Source organism: Botryllus schlosseri, chromosome 2 (assembly GCF_051294905.1).
Source record: "Botryllus schlosseri isolate E-star chromosome 2, Bs_hap1, whole genome shotgun sequence".
NCBI lineage: Eukaryota > Metazoa > Chordata > Ascidiacea > Stolidobranchia > Styelidae > Botryllus > Botryllus schlosseri.
This window is the reverse complement of record NC_137237.1, coordinates 11,807,269-11,834,424: the sequence shown is the minus strand read 5'-3', so window position 1 is coordinate 11,834,424 and position 27,156 is coordinate 11,807,269. Positions and strand designations below refer to the sequence as shown.

The 27,156-nt window shown below is 40.2% G+C and overlaps 1 protein-coding gene across 12 annotated transcripts in view; it reads right to left on the bottom strand.

Annotated features, from left to right (window-relative positions):
- The window catches only part of LOC145433551 (uncharacterized), a 66,662-nt gene extending 39,868 nt beyond the window's left edge, over positions 1 to 26,794 (bottom strand). For 5 of the 12 annotated variants that reach the window (XM_080310667.1, XM_080310668.1, XM_080310669.1 and 2 more), the window contains exons 1-57: positions 26,127 to 26,792; positions 25,447 to 25,524; positions 22,091 to 22,468; positions 19,901 to 20,017; positions 18,403 to 18,516; positions 17,943 to 18,056; positions 17,771 to 17,878; positions 17,586 to 17,693; positions 17,410 to 17,517; positions 16,964 to 17,047; positions 16,757 to 16,891; positions 16,534 to 16,635; positions 15,542 to 15,658; positions 15,381 to 15,488; positions 14,601 to 14,708; positions 14,380 to 14,539; positions 13,805 to 13,968; positions 13,640 to 13,744; positions 13,465 to 13,584; positions 12,827 to 12,934; positions 12,649 to 12,756; positions 12,424 to 12,583; positions 11,791 to 11,954; positions 11,617 to 11,721; positions 11,433 to 11,552; positions 11,113 to 11,220; positions 10,944 to 11,051; positions 10,371 to 10,530; positions 9,547 to 9,815; positions 9,357 to 9,476; positions 8,755 to 8,862; positions 8,593 to 8,700; positions 8,295 to 8,454; positions 8,073 to 8,236; positions 7,911 to 8,015; positions 7,733 to 7,852; positions 7,555 to 7,662; positions 7,391 to 7,498; positions 7,167 to 7,326; positions 6,947 to 7,107; positions 6,783 to 6,887; positions 6,605 to 6,724; positions 6,437 to 6,544; positions 6,263 to 6,373; positions 5,623 to 5,782; positions 5,391 to 5,554; positions 4,997 to 5,101; positions 4,819 to 4,938; positions 4,652 to 4,759; positions 4,489 to 4,596; positions 3,400 to 3,559; positions 3,159 to 3,322; positions 2,178 to 2,282; positions 2,000 to 2,119; positions 1,823 to 1,930; positions 272 to 376; positions 44 to 206 (exon numbers count right to left, since the gene is read on the bottom strand). In XM_080310667.1, the coding sequence (XP_080166793.1) occupies positions 44 to 206; positions 272 to 376; positions 1,823 to 1,930; positions 2,000 to 2,119; positions 2,178 to 2,282; positions 3,159 to 3,322; positions 3,400 to 3,559; positions 4,489 to 4,596; positions 4,652 to 4,759; positions 4,819 to 4,938; positions 4,997 to 5,101; positions 5,391 to 5,554; positions 5,623 to 5,782; positions 6,263 to 6,373; positions 6,437 to 6,544; positions 6,605 to 6,724; positions 6,783 to 6,887; positions 6,947 to 7,107; positions 7,167 to 7,326; positions 7,391 to 7,498; positions 7,555 to 7,662; positions 7,733 to 7,852; positions 7,911 to 8,015; positions 8,073 to 8,236; positions 8,295 to 8,454; positions 8,593 to 8,700; positions 8,755 to 8,862; positions 9,357 to 9,476; positions 9,547 to 9,815; positions 10,371 to 10,530; positions 10,944 to 11,051; positions 11,113 to 11,220; positions 11,433 to 11,552; positions 11,617 to 11,721; positions 11,791 to 11,954; positions 12,424 to 12,583; positions 12,649 to 12,756; positions 12,827 to 12,934; positions 13,465 to 13,584; positions 13,640 to 13,744; positions 13,805 to 13,968; positions 14,380 to 14,539; positions 14,601 to 14,708; positions 15,381 to 15,488; positions 15,542 to 15,658; positions 16,534 to 16,635; positions 16,757 to 16,891; positions 16,964 to 17,047; positions 17,410 to 17,517; positions 17,586 to 17,693; positions 17,771 to 17,878; positions 17,943 to 18,056; positions 18,403 to 18,516; positions 19,901 to 20,017; positions 22,091 to 22,468; positions 25,447 to 25,464 (7,234 nt within the window). In that variant the 5' untranslated portion in view covers positions 25,465 to 25,524; positions 26,127 to 26,792. Of the gene's footprint in view, positions 1 to 43; positions 207 to 271; positions 377 to 1,822; positions 1,931 to 1,999; positions 2,120 to 2,177; positions 2,283 to 3,158; positions 3,323 to 3,399; positions 3,560 to 4,488; positions 4,597 to 4,651; positions 4,760 to 4,818; positions 4,939 to 4,996; positions 5,102 to 5,390; positions 5,555 to 5,622; positions 5,783 to 6,262; positions 6,374 to 6,436; positions 6,545 to 6,604; positions 6,725 to 6,782; positions 6,888 to 6,946; positions 7,108 to 7,166; positions 7,327 to 7,390; positions 7,499 to 7,554; positions 7,663 to 7,732; positions 7,853 to 7,910; positions 8,016 to 8,072; positions 8,237 to 8,294; positions 8,455 to 8,592; positions 8,701 to 8,754; positions 8,863 to 9,356; positions 9,477 to 9,546; positions 9,816 to 10,370; positions 10,531 to 10,943; positions 11,052 to 11,112; positions 11,221 to 11,432; positions 11,553 to 11,616; positions 11,722 to 11,790; positions 11,955 to 12,423; positions 12,584 to 12,648; positions 12,757 to 12,826; positions 12,935 to 13,464; positions 13,585 to 13,639; positions 13,745 to 13,804; positions 13,969 to 14,379; positions 14,540 to 14,600; positions 14,709 to 15,380; positions 15,489 to 15,541; positions 15,659 to 16,533; positions 16,636 to 16,756; positions 16,892 to 16,963; positions 17,048 to 17,409; positions 17,518 to 17,585; positions 17,694 to 17,770; positions 17,879 to 17,942; positions 18,057 to 18,402; positions 18,517 to 19,900; positions 20,018 to 22,090; positions 22,469 to 25,446; positions 25,525 to 26,126 lie in introns of all 12 variants that reach the window. The other 7 variants (XM_080310664.1, XM_080310666.1, XM_080310665.1 and 4 more) reach the window with 4 other exon arrangements.
- Between the last annotated feature and the right edge of the window lie 362 nt (positions 26,795 to 27,156).

Below are 27,156 nucleotides of genomic sequence, written 5' to 3'. Positions count from 1 at the left end.
ACTATTATACGCTGACAATATATCTATAAACCTCAAAACATACTTGAATCCAAGTTGTATTTGTTCATAACAGATTTCGCATCACTTGAATACTTTTTGTTACTCAGAAGCGGACGTAACGCCCTGGATATTGCCATTTCTGGGGTGTCCGTCATCTGGGTATGATTCTTTCCTTTGTTTGCCTCATATTCCTCCCGATATTTTTGCTGCACGGGGAATGTGAACAACGTTGTATCAAGAGTACCGCCAAGTCGATTCAAGTGACACATACCTCTGACAGATTCGAGGCGTCCTTTGCTGTCTTGTACATATCAGTGTCGGTGACGTTGTACTTATTTTTCGTTTGGGCTTTGCTGCCATCTTTGGTATAGGCAACCTGAGAACCATATTGGATCTTTGAGTGATATATTTTTAGAAACGTCGCATTCATAAAAGGGCACAAGAACCCAAGTTATAAATTGAGGATTGCTAGAGCAATGACAATTCCCTTGAAGATTATAGACTAACTTATGTCTTTCCAGGTGATCGATCCCCTAAAATGCTACCGTTCTCGTAGCTAAATCTGCATCCTTCTTCATACTCTTATGTAGAATATACAACATTAAATTATTTCACTCTATGTCTTAACTATGGTAGGGTTACCAAATTTTTGTTACACAAATTCCGGACGATCTTCAGCGCCCACTAGCGGATTTCAAAACATTGTCGATCGATACGACGTCACATCAGCAACGCTTTGTCTATCGACTAGAGGTGGTCGCGATCCGGTTCAGGAGTATGTGGTCGTGTATTGTATGTTGTAACCTGGGCCGAAGCCACATATTTTCAGCCCTATCCCGCCCAAATAAACACTGATCTTGGGCCCATCATAGGGTATTCGATGCAACTTCTGGGGGTTTACTATATGCATCTAGTCGTTCAAATGATTTGAATGAATTGTGTCAATAATATTGGTTCTTCCATATATTACTGTATAATTTTAATCCTCTCTCCGCCCACATAATCAGAGTCAGCGGTAGAATATAGCTGGTGTAGGATGATGACTTCGAAAATGCAAGGGGCGTAATTGTTTATCATCAGGTCATGTTCATGTCACACCGATAAGAATATTTATCAGCCTAATGCGGGTGTGTACTTCACCACTTAGCTATATAAACACCGCACATCCGGTGGTTTTCAACCTTTTACGGTCGCGAATCCATTTCCAATTTGAAAATGTGCCGTGTCCCAGCTCAAAATTTGATTAGCTGATTACTAATTAAAGGTCGGCACATTTGCCAGGACATACTCACAGCCTATTTTAAAAGTTAATTAGGTTCAACATCTTCGCGAACCCCAGAATAAAGGCAAACTACCCCCAGCTTTAGAACCACCATCTTTGAATAAAGCATCCAAACGACCTAAAACGACGACTCTATGAATACCGTTATCTTGTAATTGCGATAACAATTAGACTTCTTTTTGTAAATGAATGTAATTTTTTATTTATTTTTTGATCGCAGTTTTTGCGAGGGTACCAATATATATGATACTAAGTCGCGCCCGGCGCGAAGAAAAATTTTATGTAGCAAAAATCTGTCCAAAAATAGTCTTGTTTAGGTTGATTTACAAAAAAAATGAGCTTACTTCAAGCCTTCAAAATTCCGGACATTTAGGCATATTTTAGAATTTCCTCCCGGACGCAGTTTTAACAGTTTCCGGACGTATGGCAACCCTAAACTATGGGTCACTGTTCGTACTGACATGTCTGCCAAAACAGTTGACTTGAAATTGGATCTGTTACACGCTTCGATCTGCAGGCTATTAACTCAATGTCGCTAACCTGGCTTTGGATTTTTCCGACTTCCATAGCCTGCTCGTAACCCGGAGTAATATGCACGGGGTAGTAAATGCAGTCCTTATCATATTCCCATTCTTCCCTGTACGCTTTCTGAAGAGAGCATATAAAATAGGAGATGATTTCAATAAGCACAAGAATACACTTGGCATATACACTCACGTCTGACGCCAGCGCCGCGGCTTTGATACCTTGCTTAACAATCGGATGTTCCTGACTATCCATGGTTTGAAATCCCCGGTACTCGCTGATGACATGTCTCTTCTGCTTTTGGTAGTTTATCTGAATAATTTGGCAATCCATCGCGGTTCAATTACGAGTTTAATCGGACTCGACTCACGTCACTGGCATTCAACGCATTTTCCTTAGCACGGACAAACTCGGGATAGTCCAGCGGCAGATTGTGATGGTGTTTCAACTTCTCGGCTTCTTTGGTGTATTCGCTCTGCAATGGTTGATACGTAAAACCAGAACCGCTTTATTTTATCCAACTACAGGAGTGTTCCCTCTTTCCCTATAACTATGCACTCCGTATTTTACACATATCGTTTTACTTTTTACATTTTATTGCGCATATGTACGTACACTGTACAGTGTACAGTAGGGGTATTCAAAAACGACTTTTTTTCTCAAATTGTACTGGCTACTTGATAAAATTGTTAGGTTACCTAATTTAAGCCTACACACCAAATTTGGTTCAATTCCAGCCAGTAACCGCATTGCTACAGGAGTACAAATTTTCTATTTATTATATAAAAAGAAATGAACAAAAATTTCAAAACTTTCTGTTCACCCCATGAAAGTGTTGTGGTGTCTACAGAAACGACGTTCACCAAATTTGGCTCAATTCCAACCGCTGTAAGCGGAGTTATTGATGTCGATAAATTTGGATTTGAATAAAATAGTATTTAAGGTGGGCACAACTATAATAAATAATTACAGAATTGGTCACCGTAAATACTATTTTATTCAAATCCAAAATTTTCGACGGCCAGAACTCCGCTAACAGTGATTGGAGTTGACCCAAATTTGGTGAGCATCGTTTCTATAGACAACCTAATACTTTCATGGGGTGAACACAAAATTTTGAGATTTTTGTTTATTAATCTTTATATAATAAACAGAAACTTTGTACTCCTGTAGCAACGCGGTTACTGGCTGGAATTGAACCAAATTTGGGGTGTAGGCTTAAATTAGATAACCTAAGAATTTGATCAAATAGCCAGTACAATTTGAGAAAAAAAGTCAATGATGATATCTTGCTATATTCGGGACACTATAAATTATCATCATTATTATTATTATAAATGATGAATGTTACCTGGCTTTGCATTTTGGCGACATCTCTGTGGTGATCATATTCCGGATACGCGACGGCGCTATCGTGCGGCCCTTTGCCGTGCATTTCTTTCGTGTATTCTTCTCTGTACCTTTCGTTGGATTGTTGCTTTTGCGTTGAGAGCGCGTGGGAGATTTCCTGCACGTCTGGATTTGAAATTCACATCGTTATGATGACTTGACATATCTAGAGCGTTGTTTTGTATGAACCAACAGGTGCATACCGGAATTCATTTGTACGTTCTTCATTAATTCTTTCGATTTCCCCTCGTAAACTTTCTTGCTTAAAACCGGTTTCAGTTCTTTTGAAAGTCTCATCTCGGGCGTTTCCTCGATGTCAGTACAGTCGTGCTTTGTTTTCTCATAGGCTTCCTTATATTTGATCTTTCAAGATAAAAATACGAATCAAATATTGCAGATCATGAATTAGCGGACGGTGCAGAGGACTACAGGTACTTGTTAAGCATGTCGCACCCCATTGGAGACACCTCGTTGTAATTTAATACTGTGTATTAAATCGAGTTTTCGTGTTACCGGGATGTCTCAGTCATAAGTATTCCGTGTAGATATGTGTTCAGCATCATTTATCATCTACAATAGGACACCAACTTGCTTGATAGATGATGATCCAGTTTTAGTGGCAAACCAGTTTTTTTTTAGCCTGACAGGGCTGGGAATCGGACTCTACCAATAAATAAGTCGAACCACTACGCTATCTCGTCATTTTAAAGGGGTACTGCACTCTAAAATTGATGCGGTCTCAAATTGAAGGGCAAAACGAAAAAAATTTTTGGCCGCAGCTGTTTTCTTCAGAACGCCACCGTAATGGAGCTGCAATTTATTGAAATTTCCACAAGAACTGCACGCTCCAGCAGTCACGCAGAGATCGAATTTGATATAGTTGTTAGCCGATGTTGTGAAGGAAATATGTCGTACACGACAGAAATAGAATACACTAGGCCCGATTTTGACATAAATCTTCTGACTGAACATCTTCCGTTGAACGAGGTATCTAAACCACCTTGGCGTGTACGACATATTTCCTTCATAACATCGGCTGACAACTATATAAAGTTTGATCTCATCGTGACTGCTGGAGCGTGAAGCTGTTGTGGAAATTTCAATAAATTGCAGCTCCATTACAGTGGCGTTCTGAAGAAAAGGGCAGCGGCCAAATTTTTTTCGTTTTGCCTTTCAATTTGATACCACATCATTTTTAGAGTGCAGTGCCCCTTTAAACGTTATAATTGTAACATTTCAGCATTAAATACCAATGAATGAAAATAATTCGAGCCTACATTAAAAATACTTACGCTGGATCTTGACTCATCAATTCTCTTCATCTCCTTGTATTGTTCAGTGTCGGTGACAAAGTACCGATTCTGTTCCTTTGTCTTGGAAAAATCTTTTTTATAGTTCGCCTGGGAGCGGTTCGCATCAGTATAAGTTTGCAAAACCGTCACCGAACACACTCACTTCACTCAGAGTCTTGCCGGCCTCAATCTGCGACTCATAACCTGGCGTGATATGAACCGGGTAGTAGATCATGTCCTTATCATTTTGCCAATCCTCTTTGTAAAGTTTCTGTTTCAACGTCTGCGGTTAGCACCGTTTGGGGTGAAGCGAATCACGCATTTTCTTACGTCAGAAATTAACTCGGCGGCCTTCATGCCTTGCTGCACGACAGGGTGGTCCTTGCTGTCCATCGTTTGGAAGCCGCGGTACGAGTCGATTACTTGCTTCTGCTGCTTGTGATACTCGATCTTAAATGGATGCAACATGCCTGACAAAGGCCTACAGTATTTCTGTGAGAGTTCTTACATCACTTGCATTTTTGGCATTGGTTTTTGCCCTCACAAATTCAGGATAGTCCAAAGGGAGGTTGTGAGTGTGCATTTTGCTTTCCGCATCTTTCGTATAGTTCGGCTGAATAACAAACGGAATTGTTCAACTGTAGTTATTTTAAATGGGCCTATGGAGGTACAAAACTTCAATGTTGCAACAATCAATATAATCAAACTGGCAAACGGATTCCCTCGTTTTGTTAATTTATATTATTTTTATTTAGCATTGATTCATTTCACTCCACATTGACTTATGTTCGCTCCTGATGAGAGTCGTTCGAAAAGCTCGGAGAGGAATAAATTTGGCAATATGAATGTAGTGGTTGTTGCCATATTGTAATTATTTTGTTTTGAGTCCGTCGATAAAACACCTGGCTGATCATTTTCCCGACGTCGCTGTGATGCTTGTATTCTGGATACGCGATCCCCGTGTCCTGAGGAGGTTTGCCGACAATATTCTTCTCAAAATCTGCTTTGTATTTGGTTTTTGATGACAGCTTCTGCGCACCGACTGCGTGATCAATTCCTTGCGTATCTTTCCATTGAATGTTTCGAGTCAGTCAATTCGATTGTATGTAAAAGTAAAGAATGTCATCCGCTTACCAGATCCGAATGTTACATTTTTGTGCATTTCCTTAGAAATGGCGGAGTACATTTTCTTGCTCTGAACGGGATGCAATTCTTTCGATAGTTTCATTTCCGGGGTCTCGTCGATCGGAATCAATGTGCCTTTCAGAGCTTCATATTCCGCCTTGTAAGTTCTCTAAAAGAATGAATTCATAAATTACAGACGGAGACTTTACATGCTCAGTGTTAATACATTGGACGTCAAATGTAAATAATTGTTATTGCTGCTGCACATTACTGTATTTTGTAACAATCGTCTTTAAAAAAATTTTCAACTTGAAATCATTAGTCCTTTGTGCTGCAATGTCCCGTCTCTATATATAAGGTACACTTGACGATGAATGAGACCAAAAATGTAGTTGCTATGGTGTATGCTTCACAGAGTTGAAATATAATATCTAAAATATCATCAGGGTAATTGATGCAGTAAGTTCAACAATTTTCATATCTAGTGATTTCATCGCAGTATGCCATATGAACCATGAATGTAGTATGTAAGATCGCATTTGGGTCGCAAATGGATGATGACCGGTGATATATATCTTCTGTGCCGTGGTTAATAAAGCGCCAGCTTGGCAAACAAGAAACAAGATGGATATAATAATCTTTATGTTACATCTGATGTGTGTTGTAGATTCTCCTTCTGAGTTTTGTACCCATCCGTTTCTGTTACATTGTATTTGTTTCCTTCGACTGCTGACTTTTTGAAATCTTCTTTATATATAGCCTGCGCATGGAGTGAAAATATACTTAAATTGACAACGCAAATAAATCAACACACAAAACTCACATCGCTTTGAACCTTCCTGGCCTCTACTTGCGATTCATAGCCCGGCGTAATATGGACCGGATAATATATGTAACTTTTCTCGTAGTCCCAGTCTTCCTTGTACGCTTTCTACAGTTGGTTGCAAAATTTAAGAACGCCGGGTAATTTGAAAGGGAATCAAAAGCTTACATCAGAAGCCAATTCAGCAGCTTTGATTCCATGCTGAACCACCGGGTGTGTTTTGCTGTCCATTGTTTGAAATCCACGATAAGAGTCGATAACCTCTTTCTTTTGTTTTTGATAATGTGCCTGTGACAAGGATATCATAAGTCACATGATTCATCGTCCTTCAGTAGTAATTACTCACATCGCTAGCATTAATCGCATTCCGTTTGGCTTGGACAAACTCAGGATAGTCGACGGGAAGATTATGGTGGTGTTTTATCTTCTCGGCTTCCTTCTGATATTCAGCCTAAATAGTGATCAGCTTAACTTTACCACACACCAATGGCATAGTATGGACGATATTACTTTACTGTTGGCTTTGGTAACTTCACGTAGATGCTTATACTCCGGGTAAGCTTGGTCAGGGTCATGCGGTCCTTGTCCGATCATTTTCCTGAACTCATTTTTGTACACGCCGTCGGAAGACTGTTTTTGAGTGCTCACAGCATGCGCAATCTCCTGGAGATCTGTAGATATATACAGACTTACATATGGTCATATCGACACATGATGAGACGATTATTACCCTGCCCAATGTGCACGGATTTCTGTTGCGATTTCGATTGCTCTGTGTAGCATTTTTTACTTTGAATCGGCCGTAACTCTTGGGATAGCTGCATTTCGGGAGTGGTTTCGATGCTTAGCATTTTCCCCTTGTTTTTCAGATACTCTTCTTGATACTTTACCTACAGAAATAAGACAGGAGTTGGTGAAAAGCTGTCATTCACAATAATTTATAATATTAGTCACGGTTGACGATGCAGTTTCGACGTCTTTCATTTGTTTGTAGGCTTCCGTGTCAGTAACCACGTACGCATTCTTCTCCTTCGATTTCTCGAAATCTTCTTTGTATTTCACCTGAACATGGATATTATGTAAAAATAGCTAAGCACAAAGAACTCACGCAAGCTTACATCACTCTGCACTTTGCCAATTTCTGCCTGCGATTCGTATCCCGGAGTAATATGAACTGGATAGTAGATCATGGCTTTATCGTATTCCCAGTCTTCGCGATAAGCTTTCTGTAATTGAACCCGAGATTATTTGCGTAAGCCAATATGATAACCTCAAATTTAATTGCCAAATACATACATCCGACATGAGTTCAGCCGCTTTCAAGCCTTGCTTCACCACGGGATGTTCGGTGCTATCCATCGTCTGGAACCCGCGATAGGATTTAATCGCCTCGGCCCGCTGTTTGGTATACTCAATCTGTAACCGTGAGAAATGTTCGTACAGATTCACAGACAAATTGAAGCGATATTCACACCTGACTAGTGTTTTTCGCATTTTCTTTTGCTTGCACAAACTCCGGATAGTCGAGCGGTAAGTTGTGTTGATGCATGGCTTTCTTGGCTTCTTTTTTGTATACGTTCTTTTTGAAAAATCCCAATTAATTTCACCTTTTGGGTGCGTAGCGATAAAAATCTACCTTGCTAGCAAGAATAGAAGCTTTCTTGGAGATCTCGTATTCCGGATATGCATTATTGACATCATGCGGAGCTTTCCCTACCACATTCCTTTTATAGTCATCGATGTACTGGTCCTTTGAAGCCATCTTTTGTGTGGAAACAGCGTGAGCGATCTCTTGTATATCTGCGATGGATTGGGTCTTTCATTTATTTCGAATGGAAAGTCAAGTGAATTCTTATACCCATTCCAACATTGACATTCCTCATTGCTTCCTTGGAGTTCTCCGAGTAAAGTTTTTTACTCTGAAATGGATTGAGGTCTTTGGCCATTTTCATTTCTGGAGTTTCTTGCATTGATATTATCTTTGCTTTGTTTTTCTCGTGTTCCTCGTTATATTTTCTCTGGTGAAAGAAGCAACACTTGTAAATGTGCCAAGACACTTTAGTTAGAACATAGCCATTCAGACGTCACAAGTTGAAAATAAGCTATTCTCCGTGACAGTACAATTCCGTGATAGACAGTCTTGAAATACTGATTACCTTTGAGGTGACTTGGTCAGTTTCCTTCATAGTCTTGTATTGTTCAGTGTCGGTAACGAGATAGGCGTTCTTTTCCTTCTCATTTTCATAATTTTGCTTATACATCGCCTTGAATTGAATTCATATTACGAAATGTCACGCATTTCAACATTTATAACTTACATCGCTTTGAATATTTTTGATATCAGATATTGCTTCATAGCCTGGCGTGATGTGCACTGGGTAGCAAATCATGCTCTTGTCATATTCCCAGTCTTCCTTGTACGCTTTCTGTAATGTAAGTTGAGGAAATTATTAGAAATCGATCAACTTTGTCAGGTGAACCAATTAATCCTATGTGTATAAATCATGATAAATAATAAAATTCAGCTTGTTAACCAATGTATCAACATCAATGGGGTCAGACCGCAATTTTATTTTCTATTATTGAATATGACATGTACGATCGAATCATGTATTTGGGTAGTGCGGTAAGCAGACTATGTGTGGCTGACTATATAAGACTATATAAGGCACGGGCGAGAGCTTTGTGGCGAACTTGACTCCTGAAATCAAGTTTTAGATAGCCATAATGAAAAATTATAGACAGAAAAAGCGATAAGGGATCCCGTAAAGACATAGAATCAGGAAATTTCCGATGCCGCTACTAATAACACGAGTTGTGCTCCGTTAGAGAAATTAGGTAATACATAAAAAAAATGACATCCTGTGTGCTGGTGGTGGTGATGATCACAGTCTGCTTTTCCAGTATTAGAAATACCAACCTCTGAAGATAACTCGGTTGCTTTCACGGCCTGTTTAACGACAGGGTGTTCTGCACTGTCCATCGTCTGATATCCGCGATACGAATCGGTAACTTTCCGCAAATCTTTCTTGTACTCCATCTACAGTTGAAGTTTGATTAAAAATCAAACAACGCTTTGAAACATACATTTCAAAATTCAGATTCCTCACATCGCTGGCGTTTTTAGCGTTCTCCTTTGCCCGAACGAATTCGGGATAGTCCACCGGCAGATTGTGATGGTGGCTCTGCTTCTTCGCGTCTTTCGTATATTCGGTAGTGCTGCTGTCTTTCGCTACCTTCTGTAGGTGTTCGTATTCGGGGTACGCCACGGCGACATTGTGCGGACTCTTCCCGACCATTGTCTGTTTGTATTCGGCAGCGTAAGCATCCTTTGACGACATTTTCTGAGTCGCAACTGCATGCGAGATGCTTTGAAGATCTGAAGATGAGATATTTCGGAATTTTTCAAATTTCATTATACACAAGTCATCAGATAATTTTAATCTACAGTCGTAAAGAGTAGTAAACCACTACATAACTAAGTATTCTAATACAGCGGTGTCAGTGTCAGGTCCCCAATCAATTTTCGCTGGTCCATGTAATAAATTGTGAATAAGTGCATCAACTCCTATGTTACATCTGCAGTCTGCACGCTTAGGTTTCCGAAATCCACAATCCAGAGATTGGCTTGCGAGGCCTGACATGCTTCTAAATTATATCTGGAGCCATAACAGTTTGTAAATCTGGTAATGTTTCAAACCAGTGAATATTGCAGCAAAAAAGCTTTCAAACTCAATAGCTTGTGGCAATCCAACGTAAGTTTGGGAGCTTATTTAGATGAGTATGCCTGAAATGAAAAAGTTCTGTATTTTGAATAAATAGTACAAATGATTTATGCATGATAATACGTATGAATTTGTTAAAAATAAAAAGGGATTCCCTGCATTTAAATCCTATTGCCCTTTGTCTGAAAAGTCTGAAAAGAAATCAGTACCTGAGCTTATGTTCACGTTTTGAAGCATTCTTTTTGAGTCATCCGTGTAGAGTTTTTGCATTTGCACCGGGCGCAGTTCCTTTGCGCGAATCATTTCATTTGTTTCTTTCATTGAGACGACATTGGATTTCGTGTTCTCGTATTCTTTTTTGTAATTTCTCTGCAAAAGTGGAAGTTGTATAATACGGTATGGTATCTTCTCTCGTAATGGGTGATATCAGAGAATAAGGATTGTTACTATTGGATCACTTATTCATAGGCACCGATAAATGTGCGGTAATCGCTATCCTATTACATGGACAATGTCGAACTAACATCTTCTGATTAGTTGTTGCTAGTCTGAACGGGGATATATTAGCTGATGCAGCAGATATAACACTCAAAGCGGCTAAATGGATTTCCATGATGGGCCAAAAGTAATTGAACGTCGAATATAGAACGAGAAGCTTAATGTAATTAGAAGTAATGTATGCCAGTACAATTCTAGCCAATAGCCTGGAACAACTTGCTGCATTTTAACTTTTTTTTTACACGATTACGGAGATCAGTAGACAGAGAGAAACCAGAATATACCTCGGAAGTAGCAAGCCCCGTGTCTTTCATGGCTTTATACTGTTCCGTTTCGGTAACAAAATATCGGTTCTTCTCTTTCGCTTCGTCGTAACCTTCTTTGTACTTTTTCTGGTATTGCACGATAGCTGTGAATATATTTGCTGCAATCCGTTTCAAATGGCTCACTTACGTCGCTCTGGAGCTTTGACGCTTCAGCCTGAGATTCGTATCCCGGCGTGATATGAACGGGATAATACATCAGATCTTTTTCAGCTTCCCAGTCTTCTTTATATGCGTTCTGACGGTAGTGTGGTAAAGAGTAAATTTTCAAGATGAATCATAGTTACTTAATTTTCAAGTTGTCTAAGCCCATATAAAGAAGAAAGACGAATCTTCATAATCTATTTACTGCCTATTCAAGTAACATGCTCCAATAAGTCACATCATATGGAAAAGTCATATTTCAGGTAGGAACAATTTATACACAACAGTTAAACATGGTCTACTCACCTGAGAGTATAATTCGGATGATTTCGCAGCTAGCTGGACTGCTGGATGGTGTTTTGCTTCCATAGTTTGGAATCCGCGATATCCTTTCACCGTTTCGGCTTTCTGTTTTTGATATTCCACCTTGAATGGAAGGTAATCGGATAGCGATCTTGAGACCTGTGGAATCTTTGTCAGCAAAACTTACATCGCTGACATTCCTGGCATTCTCCCGTGCCTGTACGAGAGGTGGGTAGTCTGCAGGGAGATTGTGGTGCTGCTTGGAAATGTCCGCCTCCTTCGTATATTCTTTCTGTAAAGTACACCGGTGTTCGAAAAAGTTGACTATAAAGTTCATTCTCGATTCCAAATAGTTTGTTACCTGACTCGTCATTTTGCTGACGTTTCGAAGATGCTCATATTGGGGATATGCCTGACCAACATTGTGTGGTGCTTTTCCGAGAACATTCTTCTTAAAATCTGCCTTGTATTCGCCCTCTGATATGAGCTTTTGCTTTGAAACGGCGTTAGCAATTTCTTGATTGTCTGCGGAATGAAAATTTGGTACTTATGTGAGTGGACCGAACATATTCCGGTGATTATTCTAGTGATTTCCAATTGTCTTATTCATGCTGATGAACAGACAGTATCACAAGGAGTCACATGTGAGCATAAAACTCAACATAAAAACAATAATCCCACTACTACTTTGCAGACAATGTTCCCTCTAATTTTTCGCGAGTCTGCATGCAGTCAGCAACTCACTGCGCGGTCCCTTGGACAACAGTGCGTAACGATTAACAAAAAGGTCATCACTTCGATTTTGTGTTGTGCGCAACGGGGATTTTCTGTGCGCAGATACCATTTCAGTAAGCCATAGTCATTTTGATTTGACACAGAAGTTAATCATTCCTTCCAATATTCCTACAGATATAAAGCAATTGAATCAGGCAACTAATCCTTATATTCATCAGAGTGGTGCTTGAGAAATAATAATAAATAAATAATGTCTCACCTGGACCCACTGTCACAGTCTTCTGCATTTCTTTTGATTTCTCAGCATACATTTTCTTGCTTTGAATTGGACGTAGTTCCTTGGAAAGTTTCATTTCTGGAGTTTCCTCTAGTTGAGACGTCACATGCTTGTTCTTTTCATACTGCTCCTTGTATTTCGCCTGTGCTCACGAAAATATGCAAACGACTTGTTACTCAAGAAACGGGCAACAACGCCGACACTCACATCTGACATAAATTTTGAAAGCTGCGATGTATCTTGGTATTGCTGAGTCTGTGTGACGTCGTAAGTGTTTTTATCCTTTTCCTTCTCGAATCCTTCTTTGTATTTGGCCTTGGAAAATATATGACTGGGTTTTACTGACAGCAATTTGTGTTTGTCACAGTTCATATCTAACATTTACCTGACTTTGTATTTGTCGGACTTGCGCCTGAGATTCATAGCCAGGTGTGATGTGGACAGGGTAATATATTACACTCTTGTCGTATTCCCAATCCTCGTGATAGGCTTTCTAATGTATAAATAATCCAATTACCAAAAGTTGGTGGTGATATTTTATGGTTCCCTGTGTATAAGGTACCCTACATGAAAGGATGAGACACATTCTGACTTCAGAAACTGGATGAACCACACAAGCGATGATTGGGCATAATGCGCAAACATGACTGAATAGAGATATGAAATGATGCATGCTTTGCTTAATGCAGTTCCCTCCTCAGATGTCATGGTAGTTATAGTACGGATTTTGAACACACAGGGATCACAGGTGTCCAAGCTCAAATACTATCAGCGGAATGAAACACATTGTTGTATGATAGTATGGCGAAAACTTCATGTTTTATCTGATTTGCGGGCGTGTGAAATTGACACAAGACGTAGGCAGTAGTTTAGGAAAATCTTTGTGATCAAATACATTCCCGCTAATCGAAATTATAGTACTGGGGGTGATTGACTGGAATCATAAAAGCAAAACACACGTTGAGATGATATATTAATCAGATTGAGTGCTCTGATAAAGAGAATGATTTATTAAGCATTTACTTCCGATTGAAGTTTCATGGCCTCTTGACTCTGTTTGACCACCGGGTGATCTTGCGGATCAAGACTTTGATATCCTCGATGTTTTTGAATGGTTTCATGCTTCTGTTTCTGATACTCCACCTGTCAATTATGCATGATAACAGCGTCTTCACATAGACTAAATACGTCTATTTACATCGCTCAGGTTCTTAGCGGCTTCCTTGGCACGGAGGAAATCCGGATGATCAGGCGGCATTTGAACGCGCTGCTTCTGTTGATCTGCTTCTTTCCTGTAGTTTGCCTGCAATGTATGACCGTGTTTAGATGCTGAGTTAATTGTCATCAGACCCGCGTGTCTCACCGGCCTAATTTTTTCAGAGACATCTCTCATGAGCCGATATTCGGGATAAGCCATGGCCGGATCTTGTGGAGCCTGACCGAGCACATGGTCTTTGTAATGCTTCTTGTAATCCTCCTTGGACAATATTTTCTGGGACGACACCGCGTGCGCGATCTCTTGCAGATCTAAAGTCATTTGTAATGTTTTTTATCAGGTTGAATTATACCGTTTCTTAATATTTCCACATGGCTGAAAGTGCTTTACTAATGCGTGAAGAAGATTTTCAACCATTCTGATTATTTTGCGATCAGTTTGTTTTTCGACCTTACTTAACGTAGTTCTAACTTGCCTAAAAAGCACTTTTACTTGAACTTCTGAAATATTGTACCATTGCTACTTTGATAATTACTTTGACCAGCTTCGATGATATTGAGCAAATTTTTGTGAAATTTGTCTGATCCCTACGAGTTTCAACACCACGTGTCCTAAATCTTTATTATTGAAGATTGCTGACCTGGGCGCTACAATTGATGAAATGATTACATAGTATTTGATTTATAAGTGTATACGAATGTATTATATGCATATGTGAATACCTGGACCAATGTTGACATCTTTTTGCATATTCTTGGATTTGGCGCCATACTTAGTTTTGCTTTGAATCGGCTGCAAATCCTTGAATAATTTAAGCTCCGGAGTGTCGGCAATCTGGGTAACGTTTGCCTTGCTCTTTTCGTACTCTTGCTTGTACTTTGGCTGGGTGTACAAGTGCCACATAAGACATGAAATCGGCAGCATATTATATATATCAACTAACATTCGCGGTAGCTTCTTCAATTTCCTTGTGTGTTTTATATACTGGAGTTGATGTAACATCATATCTGTTTTGGGCTTTGGTTTTGTTGAATTCTTCCTTGTATGCGACCTAAATTGAAATAAGTGACAGTCAATTACCTATTCTTGATCGCCACATAAAGGCAGATGAAGAGGGTGTTTATACGGTACCTGCATGTAGAAGTGTTGTCATGAAATATTTAGTAAGCACAGTTACACCTGAGCATCAATAAAACAACAAATGGGAATATTGCGTTTGACTCAACACATCCGCCTAATTAGAATTTCTCATTGAAATTTGATTTACATGTTGTCTGCTGGCAATTTGATGTATGAGAAATTTAACATATACAACACTTTTTCTATACCAATCATGATTTACTTTCTGAGTTTATAACGATTTGCTAAAAACCAATGGAGCAATATTTATTTGATGGACTTTATCTCGAAACATTCAAACAGAACTGGGAGATGAGAAGTTATAATCAATACATCATTATATCACTAACTGGATTAGTGCAGATAAAAGTAGACTTGGCTATTGATGTAGCCTAGGTTTGAGCGTGAGGTAATCCACAAAAAATTACGGACCTCACTAGTATTCAAATTCGTTGCTAGCATCGTTAAAGTTTGCCATTTTGATATCATATCAGGATATCTTTATATTCAAATTAGTAAATAATGTACCGTATACACAAAGAATGAGTGTCCCTTATTGAGAACAGGAGGAATGACATATAGTAGATAAACATATGGTACATACATCACTTTTGGCTTCGTTTGCTTTTAGCAGTGATTCGTATCCAGGCGTGATGTGAACCGGATAGTACACACAGCTTTTATCATACTCCCAGTCTTCTTTATACTTGATCTGTGAGACAGCATTTTTAATAGATTTCTGAACACGAAACACCGGATTCTTACGTCACTGTGCTCTTCAGCCTTTTCCTTCTGCTTCAACACAGGATGATGTTTAGTCTCCATTGTTTGATAACCACGATAGTCTGAAAGGGTTTCATTTTTCTGCTTCTTGTAAATTATCTGAATAAATTATAAGAACATTTGACTATTATTCAACCACGACTGTATGTCTAGATTTGTCTGTCTCATATGTATGCTACATCTGTCAGAAATTCTCTTAGCAAAGCCATACCAAATTGCAGGATAATGATGTTAATCATATTACATTTATCACATTATTAATCATACATATCAGCTTTCATTTCTTCTAATGCAATTGCAATACAATGCAGCGAAAACCAGGAAGCCTTATAATATATTCTACTCGAGTAATTTTATTCGGGGGCAAATTGTATTTTGCTATGCTATTGTTGATTACATGGACCAAGAAGAGAGAGAGAGAGAGAGAGAGAGAGAGAAAGGAAGAGAGATGGCTTCGGCATCTATGACCTTCACACGAAGAATTCACAGCCACAATTACACTGGACACAGGAATAGAACCATATGCACTCGGATCAACAACACTGGTGTATCAGTGACAGGTAATACAGGCCTATACGGCAAAAGTGAAATGCCACATATGAGCAATGAGCATTCAATCCAGGCCTGAAAAATCTTACTAAAGCAGAAACTGGAGTAGGCTATTCATCGGGCATTCCCAATAAAATCCAATAAACTTTATGCGATTTGAAAAGGAGGTTGGAGATTTGCTCTAGTATCTTTGAACAGGTAGTTAGCGACAATTCTAGTAGCCATAGATAATTTTCAAGATACAAAACTACATCCACGAATCTAAGACAGTATACAGTGTAAAATGATAACACACAAGAGTAAATACAGTAGGCTAACATTTGAAAAACAAAACAACTTTGTTAAGTAGCACAAGTAGAGACAACCAACAAGAGAATAGTCAGTACAATGTATGGCCTAGCCACAACAGACCATCGATAACTCACGTTGCTTCCTTCAGCTGCTTTCTTTGCTCTGAGAAACTCTGGAGCATCAATGGGTATGCTGTAGGGAAGATTGTAACTCCCACCGTCTTTTTTGTAAGCATTCTGTTCAGACATGATGAAATTATACTTCGGGATACTTTGGACATAACTAAATTGCTACTAGTTGATGTGGCTGCAAAAGATAACATAGCTCCTATTATATGCCTAGTATACGGCAGCCTACCTCACTAACGAGACCTGCGACTTTTCTAGCCAAGAGCAGCTCGGGATAACATTTAATATCAGCCCTTCCCGACTTGGACATAATCTCAGCCATAAAGTGAGCCTTGTACGCTTTGTCTGAAGTCGCCTTGGCCGTCTGATTGAGAAGAAATGATATTAGTGATGATAACATTGAAAGTGTTATATGTCACATAATTAAAGTAATCACCTCAATGGCTACTGCTATTTGCGGTATCGGTACGACGAGGTGATAATGTTCCCATAACTTTCTCGCTCGTTCGGTGTACAGTTTCTGTTAAAACATCCTTTTTTACTAGATCCTAGTGTAATTAGGTGTATAAATATGAAAAGGTGCTGCGTTTCCTTCCGGATGACATAAACGAATGGTGCTGTTTGCAAAACAGCTTTGTAATAATATTCTGGTGGAATATCGAACACCACTTGAAACGTATTCAAACTCTCGGTTTTATATGTTATGTGGATGCGTGTTTTTTAAGTTAGTCGAAAGTCAACTAGACAGTCAATTGTACCACATATTTTCGCTTTCAAAATGTAGGTAGGCCTACCAATCCAAGCATCTTCAATCTTCATTCAGAACGACGGCTAGCCTGTAGCCTCAAATGAGCCTACGATATACGTCACATTTTTACTTACGTTCGACAGAATTGCATTCAAGGTTTGAGATATGTACGCCTGGTGCGGTGGCTGGATAAAAGTGTACCCTTTGCTTTTGTCTTGCATGTACTGAGCTTTATAACGCGTCTGGAACGGGATGTAATATATTTGTTACATTTTACAGTATTCTAGTTTGTCCAATGCTATCACCATACGTCACTGATGTTGCTTTGCTGTTGCTTGACGTTTTCGTATTCTTTAGTATCGACGGGATTATAGTGATTCAAAGCCATGTCCTCATCGTTTCGTCTTCGATACAAGTTCTGCGTTTTTGAAGCGGTAGCTACGTTATAGTTTTCGGAAGATCTCGCGATCAGCAATTTGGAGTAGGCCGACTTACGTTACTGACGGTTTGTTGAGAATTTACCGCGTTTTCGTACATCGGCGTCAAGTTGACGGGATAATATATGATGTTTTTGTCTGCTTCCCAATCCTTTTTGTATTTACTCTGCATTATTAGAGCATAACCAGTTTTAAATGACACATTACCGCTCAACGAACCCGCCACATACTTCACTTATGGCATCATTGGCGGCTCGGGCAACTTTGTACGCTAACACATCCGTGTAAACTTTACCGAATGCCGAAGCGTGTTTGTTTCGTTCATAGTCTTCTCGGTACCCTTTCTGGAGACAATTCAAAAGAAATTGTCGCCAACAATGAAGCATACGCCAATCGACACTGAATTACCAAGGCAAGATATCTACACGGATACTGATAATGATAATTCACATAACGATGATAATTCGAATTATATAACGTAGCTAGTATCAACATTATGTCCATTTAGTTTAGAAATCCAATTCATTGCAATATCTATTTTGAACATCCAGGAATTTCCGCATGATTTAGTATGATTTCAACCATGATATTCTCATTTTCGTAAACTATCAACGGGCGTGATGATGTCAGAATTGCTTTGATAAGATATGAGGGATACAAGATAGTAGTTGCCTTCGATTTGCTTCTTACCTTGCTCGATTGCTCCGACACCTTTTTAGCGATATCGATTTCTGGCAAGGTGGACAAGCATCCGTCCAGATTGTATTGGTCTTGAATTCTCTTCATCTCCCTCGTGTAGTCAAGCTGGGTTTGCAATTCGCCAGGAGGCAAGGCAGGCACCATTTGCATCGAAAAGGATAGCGGAGGGGATCGACAGAAGTGAGAAGAGTCCGCGAAAAGCGTAACAGATCAACAGTTAGAAAGATCAGCCATGCGCGTCGATTGTTACGAATGATTCATCGTGATAGCACGACAGGTATGGATGTGTGAGCTGTATCTTTGCGTGATTAAGAAGGATGAAGGAAATGATTTCCCGATCAATGATAAGCGGAGACCGAAGAGAGAAGCGAGCCGTTTGGTAAGGGAAACCTTTCGTAGGCATTAGTAGAGTACATTTCGCGTGTACGATTACGGCGACTGGACTTACATCGTGGTGAGTTTGCTGCTTCCTGATTCGTTGCAGTTCCGGGGTCTCGGTTACTGCCGTGTATCCCTTCGATTTCGCGCTCTCAAAGTCTTTGTGGTAATTCAGCTATCAACAATTGGATACACATTTCTAAATCGCTGCGCATTTAATTGTGGACGTGCCAATGTTTACGGTTCTGCTGGTCTACGCACCAGACTCTGCTCGGTGGTCAATTTTTTGACGCGTCTTGTCTCGACCGTGTCCGTGGCCGCACTTCCTTTCCCCTTGACTTGTTCGTTGTAGGTCTTTTTATAGGTATTCTAAGAAGGTTGCTTTGTGCGAGTTCAAGTCCCACTTGGCGAGTTTCGGCAAGCGGTAATAATATTAAGATAATTACAAATCAAAGTTAGACTTTCCACTTGAAGAAATTCACCCGCAGTTACGATATTTTGTTACTTACTGAGTTACAATTGTTACCAACCACTAGTTCAATTCGAAATACGCGATATTAAGTTTCTATCGAATTGTGACAGAGGCAATTAGTCATTAGTTTCTAATATGCGAGAGTAAATACATTCATATTCTTGCCCACGAGTAACTTGATAATAATGTCCGCTATACTGAAAATAATATTAGGCTATTGTTTTTGACATCGATTCCGCAGTTACAGCGAATTAGATTCGATGCTCGCGAGTACGTAGGACTGCCTACCGCCCCGAATTGGGTAGATACGTTCCTGAAGATGGTTAATTATGACATCAAGCTACATATTATTGCTCAGCTCCGTATTGTTGAAGTATAGTAGGCTTATCAACGAAATTAGCTTCAGAATTCATCCAAACAAATTTGCCACTGGCCGGCGTTCAGTATCTTTTGTGAATCCGATGATTGATTGTGATTCGCGAGGAAACGATGTAACGCGAGATATTCACACTGGACAGCCGCATGCATTATACATACACATTACACATGGATGGATATTCATTATGCGATGACGTACGTACAGTCGTGGCGCGTCGAGCGATTGATATTCAATTCTCAGACAATCAGCAATCGCCTCACCTGGCTTTGTGTTTGTGACATTTTCAATGCATGCATCATCTGCGGGGTCATGTACGAGAGGTTTTTTCCCTTCCATTTGCTGTTGTCCGCCATCTCCGTATTATTACCTTCGAATCCCTGTGAATTATTGAGCGTATGTATAACATCGTCAAAATATAATCCACTGTGTATATCATTTTATTGCGGATGGGCGTAGTAAATGTACGCATGTATCGAGCATGGAATGCTATTCATCGCCATTTATTTCAAAGGATGGGTGAAGCTTTGGCGATTATGCAAATGATGGAAATTAACGATGAGAAATGTTACATACATGAATGCGAGAAATGGATAAGAGTATTATAGAGAGTGATATGACTGTTGGATTGGTCTGTTCTACAAAAAGGTAACCGGACAATCCGTACAGTTGGTATATGACACATTTTGAAACTTTCGACATGGAAAATGCCGATTTGGACATTCGTCATTTTGATCAAGTGATTTGGGACATACGCTTAGGACAATAAATGTGTTATGCGATCGCCCTAAAGCCGTCGACAGATGGAAATCGACAGTCCCGATCTCCAGGATAGCAAGCTCCACCCGAAACTGTTCTGCATGCGGCGACGGTGCCACCGGCCCGTTCAGGGAAGCGATTGGGGCAAGGGCTGGGCGCTAGTCACGTAACACTAATACCAAATTCTGTGTCTCGACAGGTGTCGGTGGTTTATGGTTACAGGATTTCGGATAGGTGATTAGGACAGGTGAGTCAGGCGATGGGCTATAGCCATCGATTAGGGTTGGCCGGTTGGATTACGACCAGCAAACGCTACAGTAGTCTGTCTATCGGACGATCACGAATAAAAATGGGTTCGCACGGGGCCGCGGTTCGCGCCTTGATAAGATCCCTTCTGACAAAATTCCTTGTCGCAAACCAAAAATAATATAATGGATACTTACTGCAAGTCAGTGTGACTTCTGCTGTATGATTCGCGTGTGTGTCACTGGGGTACAAAATACGTCACTGAAGCTGATTGACTACTTCACATAAACTCACGCAAACGCTATATGTGGTTGAGGAAGAGAGAAGGTGCAATTGACTTCCCGTGACAATTCCGAAACACTTTTCGATTAAACAAAACAACACACATCCTCATCGCCGATCGACCTCACTGCGACTGCAGTGCATATAAAAGCCCAGAGAGAAAGGGAGCGGCACTGTAGGTCGGCAATAAGAATTACCCGGACGCATGTCAGCGAGTCCGAATGCAGAATGGGATGAAGTCTTTCTGCAACATGATCAAGTCAATGAAAGAATGAACTTCACAAAGCTACTATCTTGGTGTACAAGCTGGCCCTGGTAGGGGATAAACGCCACTGTTGTGATATACTAATAATAATCTCGAACCTCGAATGCTGCAAACAATTCAACAACACCACACTAACGAACAAATGGTACGTCAACTGACCAATACGAATGATCAAGTTACTATCATTTGGGATATACCAGTCAAGGACTAACCACGAAATATGGAGCACCGAGAGTTACTTTCAAATTAAATAAAAAGACAAAACGTAATGTCTATTTATTGAACTGACCATTCAAGCTGACCAAAACATACGAATAGGAGCAGTGGAAAAGCAATCGAAATACACGGAGCTCAACATTGAATGCAAGAAAATGATGCGATGCGAAAATCACATTGTGTCGGTGATCATCAGCGCTAATGGCGTCGTAAGCAAAATCCCGAATCCAAAAAATAAAACAGCAAACGTCCGATTTGACAGTTCAAAAGTCACTCTATTAGGAACTAATATATATTCTACGAAATACCATGGACCACTAGGTTAAAAAATCATAGCAAAAATCCTGATGTATTCTTTGTTTTCAATAATCTATTCATTTAACTCTTGCTATTTCTTCATTTATCGCTATTTTGTAATCTAACTCTTCACGTATTGCACAGTAATGGCAATTTGACTTCACTGAAATTTTAAAGTTTATTCCAATCACGCAAATTTTCTTGAGCAGGTCGCTTCCTGGATTGTATATTTTATTTTGTTGTGAAGATATCTAATAAGAATACAACCTTTCTTCCTAATTCTACCGCTCATTACCTGGAATTTTGAGGTGATTTGTGCAATACAGCATGCAAATGCGGGCGTGTGACGGCTATGCAACACGACATGCCAGCACTCAGGGCTTCGAACCTCCAATTCGGTGGTATTTACATAGCTTGGGTCATCGTCCGCAATGGACAAAATTTCAATGCTGCCACCGCCGTTCCTGATGTTTTCAGAGTTTTGTACCGCGTCCTCGCTATCAGACGGCTGCTCAGTGACGTAGTAACTCGTAGTCTGCATTCCCGAGGGACCATCCTCGCCATCAATTTGTGGGTGATCTGTGCCTTCCACGCTGTACTCTCCAATCGGGTATTCGTAGTAGGTTTCGCTCGTCCCAGGCGGTGACGTTGGTTTGATTTCAGTCGGACTATTTTGACCTTTCTTCTTTTTTACGAGAACTTTCTTTTTTCGTTTCCCGCCGTTGGAGCCGGGAGTTACCTCCGTATCGCGTCTTTGGATTTGCGCCTTCGTTTCGAAATAATAATACGACGAATACAGTTATTATCTCGGCAAGCGTTCCGTAAGGTAGCTTGGTGACTGAGATTTGAATTGATGTAGTATGAATCTCCATGCAAATAAATACATTTCCGAATTTTTACCCGGTTACTACGTGCGAAATTCCATCGCAACACGTTCAGTTTATGCTTGTCATGGCAAATTGACGGTGCCATTGAACGTTCCAGATTCATAATTGGATGAGAAGAACACGAATTTGAGTAAAAAATTAGATGGTTCTAGGGTCGGATTTCGAAGAATTTCTCTATATTGCATTAGGACTAGTCAGGTGTGGTGGGGTTCGCGGTTCTGGAGATACATCCCGCTTAGAATCGGCTTCGCAAATACATAAATCGAAAACGTTAGCTGATTAAGTTCTTTCTTAACACATCAGCACTCTTCGCATTTAGGCTATACGTAAGAAGGTACTACCTCACCGCATGTCATACGAGTAAACGGTGTCATATAGATGCCTAGAAGTGGGCCGTGCCACAAGTCGGCAGCTACGGAATAAAAACGAAGAAAATTGGCTTTCAATTGTGACGTAACAGTCAACGGGAGTCATTTCATGACTCTTCCAGGATTACAATTGAAAATATAGGGTCAATATGGCTCTTTTGAAAAGGTTACCGATCCCTGGTCTATAGTATCCGATTGATACTATTGTTATTTTAAATTCTGAGCTTGGATTGTTATCACAGGTGAGGATTGGCTATAGTCTCTGTCTCACCTCTCCTGTCGCCCTATTTGTGACCAATATATCCGAAAATCGTGTAATTGTGGTAGTAAACCAGTTCAAAATTGTCATTCATGAACACCACTGGACAAATACCATTTATACCAGGGGCGGCCAACTCGTGGCCCGCGAGGTAATTTTCGAAATTAGTTATAACATCAGGTAAAATTGCAAGGCCAACCAAAATTTAATTAGCCTGACCGCAAAATTTGATGATAACTAAAACACCAGTTCCGACGCATCGGCGTAACCAAGGGCCAGCCACATTTATCGTAGTTCTTCTTGTATGACCATGACCATAAAGTAGAATATTTCGTAGGAGATTTATTTGACTTGAAATTTTTCTTAGCACTTCGCATGATTGATTGTCACTCGATTTCTTGCATTTAGAATTGGAGCCCGTCCTGAAAATTGATCTAACCAGATTCGCAATTAGGTGATACCGTGCCGTCCAACCTGCTACTGCGCTTGTGCGCTCGCAGCGAGATCGTTGGCGATGAAACATTTGCACAAAATGATAGAGGCATGTTCATCGAAACCTTCGATATTGCTATGTTTAAACGCCGAATAATCCTGTCCTTGCCAAATGAGCCCAGTTGTTGTACAGTCGCGACCCCCAATATAAACCTTTGGAAAAATTTCGCTCTTCGCGTGACCAGGACATCAATGCCTACTACACAGTTGCACAGCACATAGAGTTTTCATGACATGGTTCGTAAATCTCATGTGGCCCTTTGGTCGAAAACGTTGGCCACCTCTGATTTACATCAATAACCAATAATGCCTTCACTATCTACTTAGTCTGACGACAGGATAGTCACTGCCTCACTTGCCTCCACTGAACTCACGTTCCTGATTAGGACTTGGATTCAGACACGTTAAAATTATTTTCAGGATAAGTTCGAGTCCATACCTACCAGATACAGAATAATTGTTCTTAGACATGATACGAAACTAATTCATAATTTGGATTTAGACTAGGATTTAATGCTCAAATTCGGAACAAGATCGACTCTGGTTCGAACATTTCGGTTTCATTCATCTGTAACAGCTTGTATTTTGGAGCCATTAATAGCAATAAATGCAATTAACTCGTTATTTGGGAGTTGAATGAAAGTTGCTCATTTACATATTACCGTCATAAACACCCGCGATAGGTTTCTTACATGAACAATTGAACATAGGCTAAATAAGTGGTTCCCAGCTTATAGTCATAGACCCCTTCCACCAGCCTATTGTATGCCTCAAATGGGCTTGCAACCGTATGTAGGGTAATCTAAAACTAATATTACAACACGTCCACGATCATAGTCGACAAGGTCCCCCATTCCCAATAGGATGTAATGAATCTTTTCGAGGTGGTTAGTGGAGTTGATTGCAGTATCTGTAAGTGACAACGAGGCAACTGTCTTAAAGGAGCTATATTCTCTGGTATGTCTGGTGTCATTTCGGTACATACGAAAACGGGTAAAGGGTATTTTGAGTGCATTCATGACACGATTCCCATACGCGAAATTGATTAAACTTCGGATTGGAGCTGAGGTGTTTGGCAACAACTGCCTGCTGCCGGATAGTGATGACGAAATGATTTCTGACCAATCACAAATCATTTGGTAGTGTCCGCGTCAGTTCGATACGTGATCAATTGGGCAATCTGATTTTCTCGTTGGCATTTTTATCAAAAATTTCGGAAGGTACTCGGGGTACATGGGAACGTCCGTCTGTAGTCATACACATAACGGTGACACTATTTTAAGCCATATCCTCACCCGAACGATATATGTGAAACCTATATACTAGGCAACATCAGTCCGAGGTCATTATAACCACGTAGCGTCATTAAGCCAAGGCCCCTGTGCAATAAAAACGGGTAGAATGGAATCACTGAAACTGTTAATACCCCTATTTGCCCGAGCTTGTTCACTATATTATACAAACCAATCATACGCCGATTTTGCCATCAAGAGACAGGTAAAGAAATCCTGACGCATTTTTTGCTGGCTAAGTTTTTTTTTTGTACTGCCCTCATACGGTACCAGTCAATTGGCAGAAAACCTCGTTTACAATACCCGGCCTACATTCGACAGGCGTCAGCATGCGGTTCATTATGAAAAACAAATGACAAGACCAGTCATTGACGTTCGTATAGCTTTCAAAAGGTGACTCTTCAGTAGGGTACATGGTATCCACACATGCTTGGGAATAAACTTACCTCATCTTTATTGCTCATATTCAGGTTATGTCAAGAGAAATGGGTGGAGAAGATATTTCGGATTCTCATAGAAAAATTCTGAAGAGCGGAATAAGAGAGGTAAAAGCCACTGCATAAGGAACAGGCTGTGCGCCTCAGGAGACATCGCCGTTGAAAACGAACACCGCACATACGTGAACGTAAATGTTACGCTTTAGTTACCGGTACTGTCGTTGAAATGCCGGTATTGTTTCAGTTGACTGTTGAGGTTGAGCGAATTAGTGAAATAGTTCCACACGATTGAGCCACTGCTATTTACAACTAACATTCCGCGCAATTTGACGATATACAAATCTATTCGGTCAAGAACTAAAATTGCAATCATGAGGGTCTTGCTGCGGATATTAATCTGATTAACGAAATTAAATCCAATAGCTTATCATCCGAATTGAATTAGAAAAGGAATCAAAGTTTTCATGAATTGGTCATACCAAAATAAATCCACCGTGGGCACCATTAGGCCACAAAATAAAGGATAAACAATGCATTTATATTAGCGAGGGACAGGGTTATGTGTCTCCTACCCCGTGACTGAGTAAATGGAAGGTAATTTATCTGCAGAAACAATGTACAGATCGAGGTAAGATGGAATCACGATACACAAACCTCACATACATTTCACGGAATCGTGTTATGCATACCTTCAACAATATCTGGAATGCCGACTTCTGTAAAACCGCTTCACGCCTGGTTGAATTTTCCTATCGAGATCTTGGTCAAACTCGTATATCCTGACTTTGAGTCACAACAGTATCGAAGAGATTTCAGCTAATCCACCAGTTCAACAGAAGGGTTATAAATCACTATTCACTAATGTACCAAGCTGATATGAACAACCAGAATCAATAATTCAATCAGCGATACACCATTACAGCTCCCAAGCATTTCACACAATCGTAGCATAAACAAAGGGCTCTGCATTGTTGCTACATCTACGAGTCTGTCACGTCCCGGAATCGAATTCTCGTATCAAAAATACTACTGTAAATGCATTCTACGTTAGCGATTTCAATAGTTGGCCCTCGAACATGATACTGCCCTGTGGCAAAATAGAGCTTCAGGCGAACTGCTGTGTGCACTGTGCAGTGCAGTCATCGAGTATCGAAGAGCTGCATTTGATCGCATGTCCAACTACTACGGTATCTCCGTAAGGCTACAAATTTCCAGGCCGAATATGTAGCTTGGTTAGCGATATTATCGTGAATCTCAACAATATCAAAACTATTTCCTCTGCATGATGTTCCTGTTGCAATTTTATCCGAACACAAACTGCACTTGGTCGTAGTTCACCAGTCTCACCCCTCGGTCACCTCACCTAAATTCCCAATAATCGACCATTACTTGTTGTTAAGCTAAACCCCATGACAATATACGTTGCCGTATTTATAGAAGCAGACGCTGGAACAGCTGCGTCGAGCATTCGCCGGTACAGTCTGCGAGAAGATGGTGATGCAAAATTATCTCGCTTGTAGTGGATTTTTTTCGGTCTGACAATGCGTTAGCAAGCTACTCTCTGGTATTCGGATAGCTCGCCAATTTCATAATGATACTGTACGTAGTTTGAAGGTGTTCAGTTCAGCTATGAATGAATAGAATAATATGCGTTATGATAACTGACTGTAATTGAATTTCAAATGAGGTTTTAAATTGTGATCCCCGAAGTGAAACCTG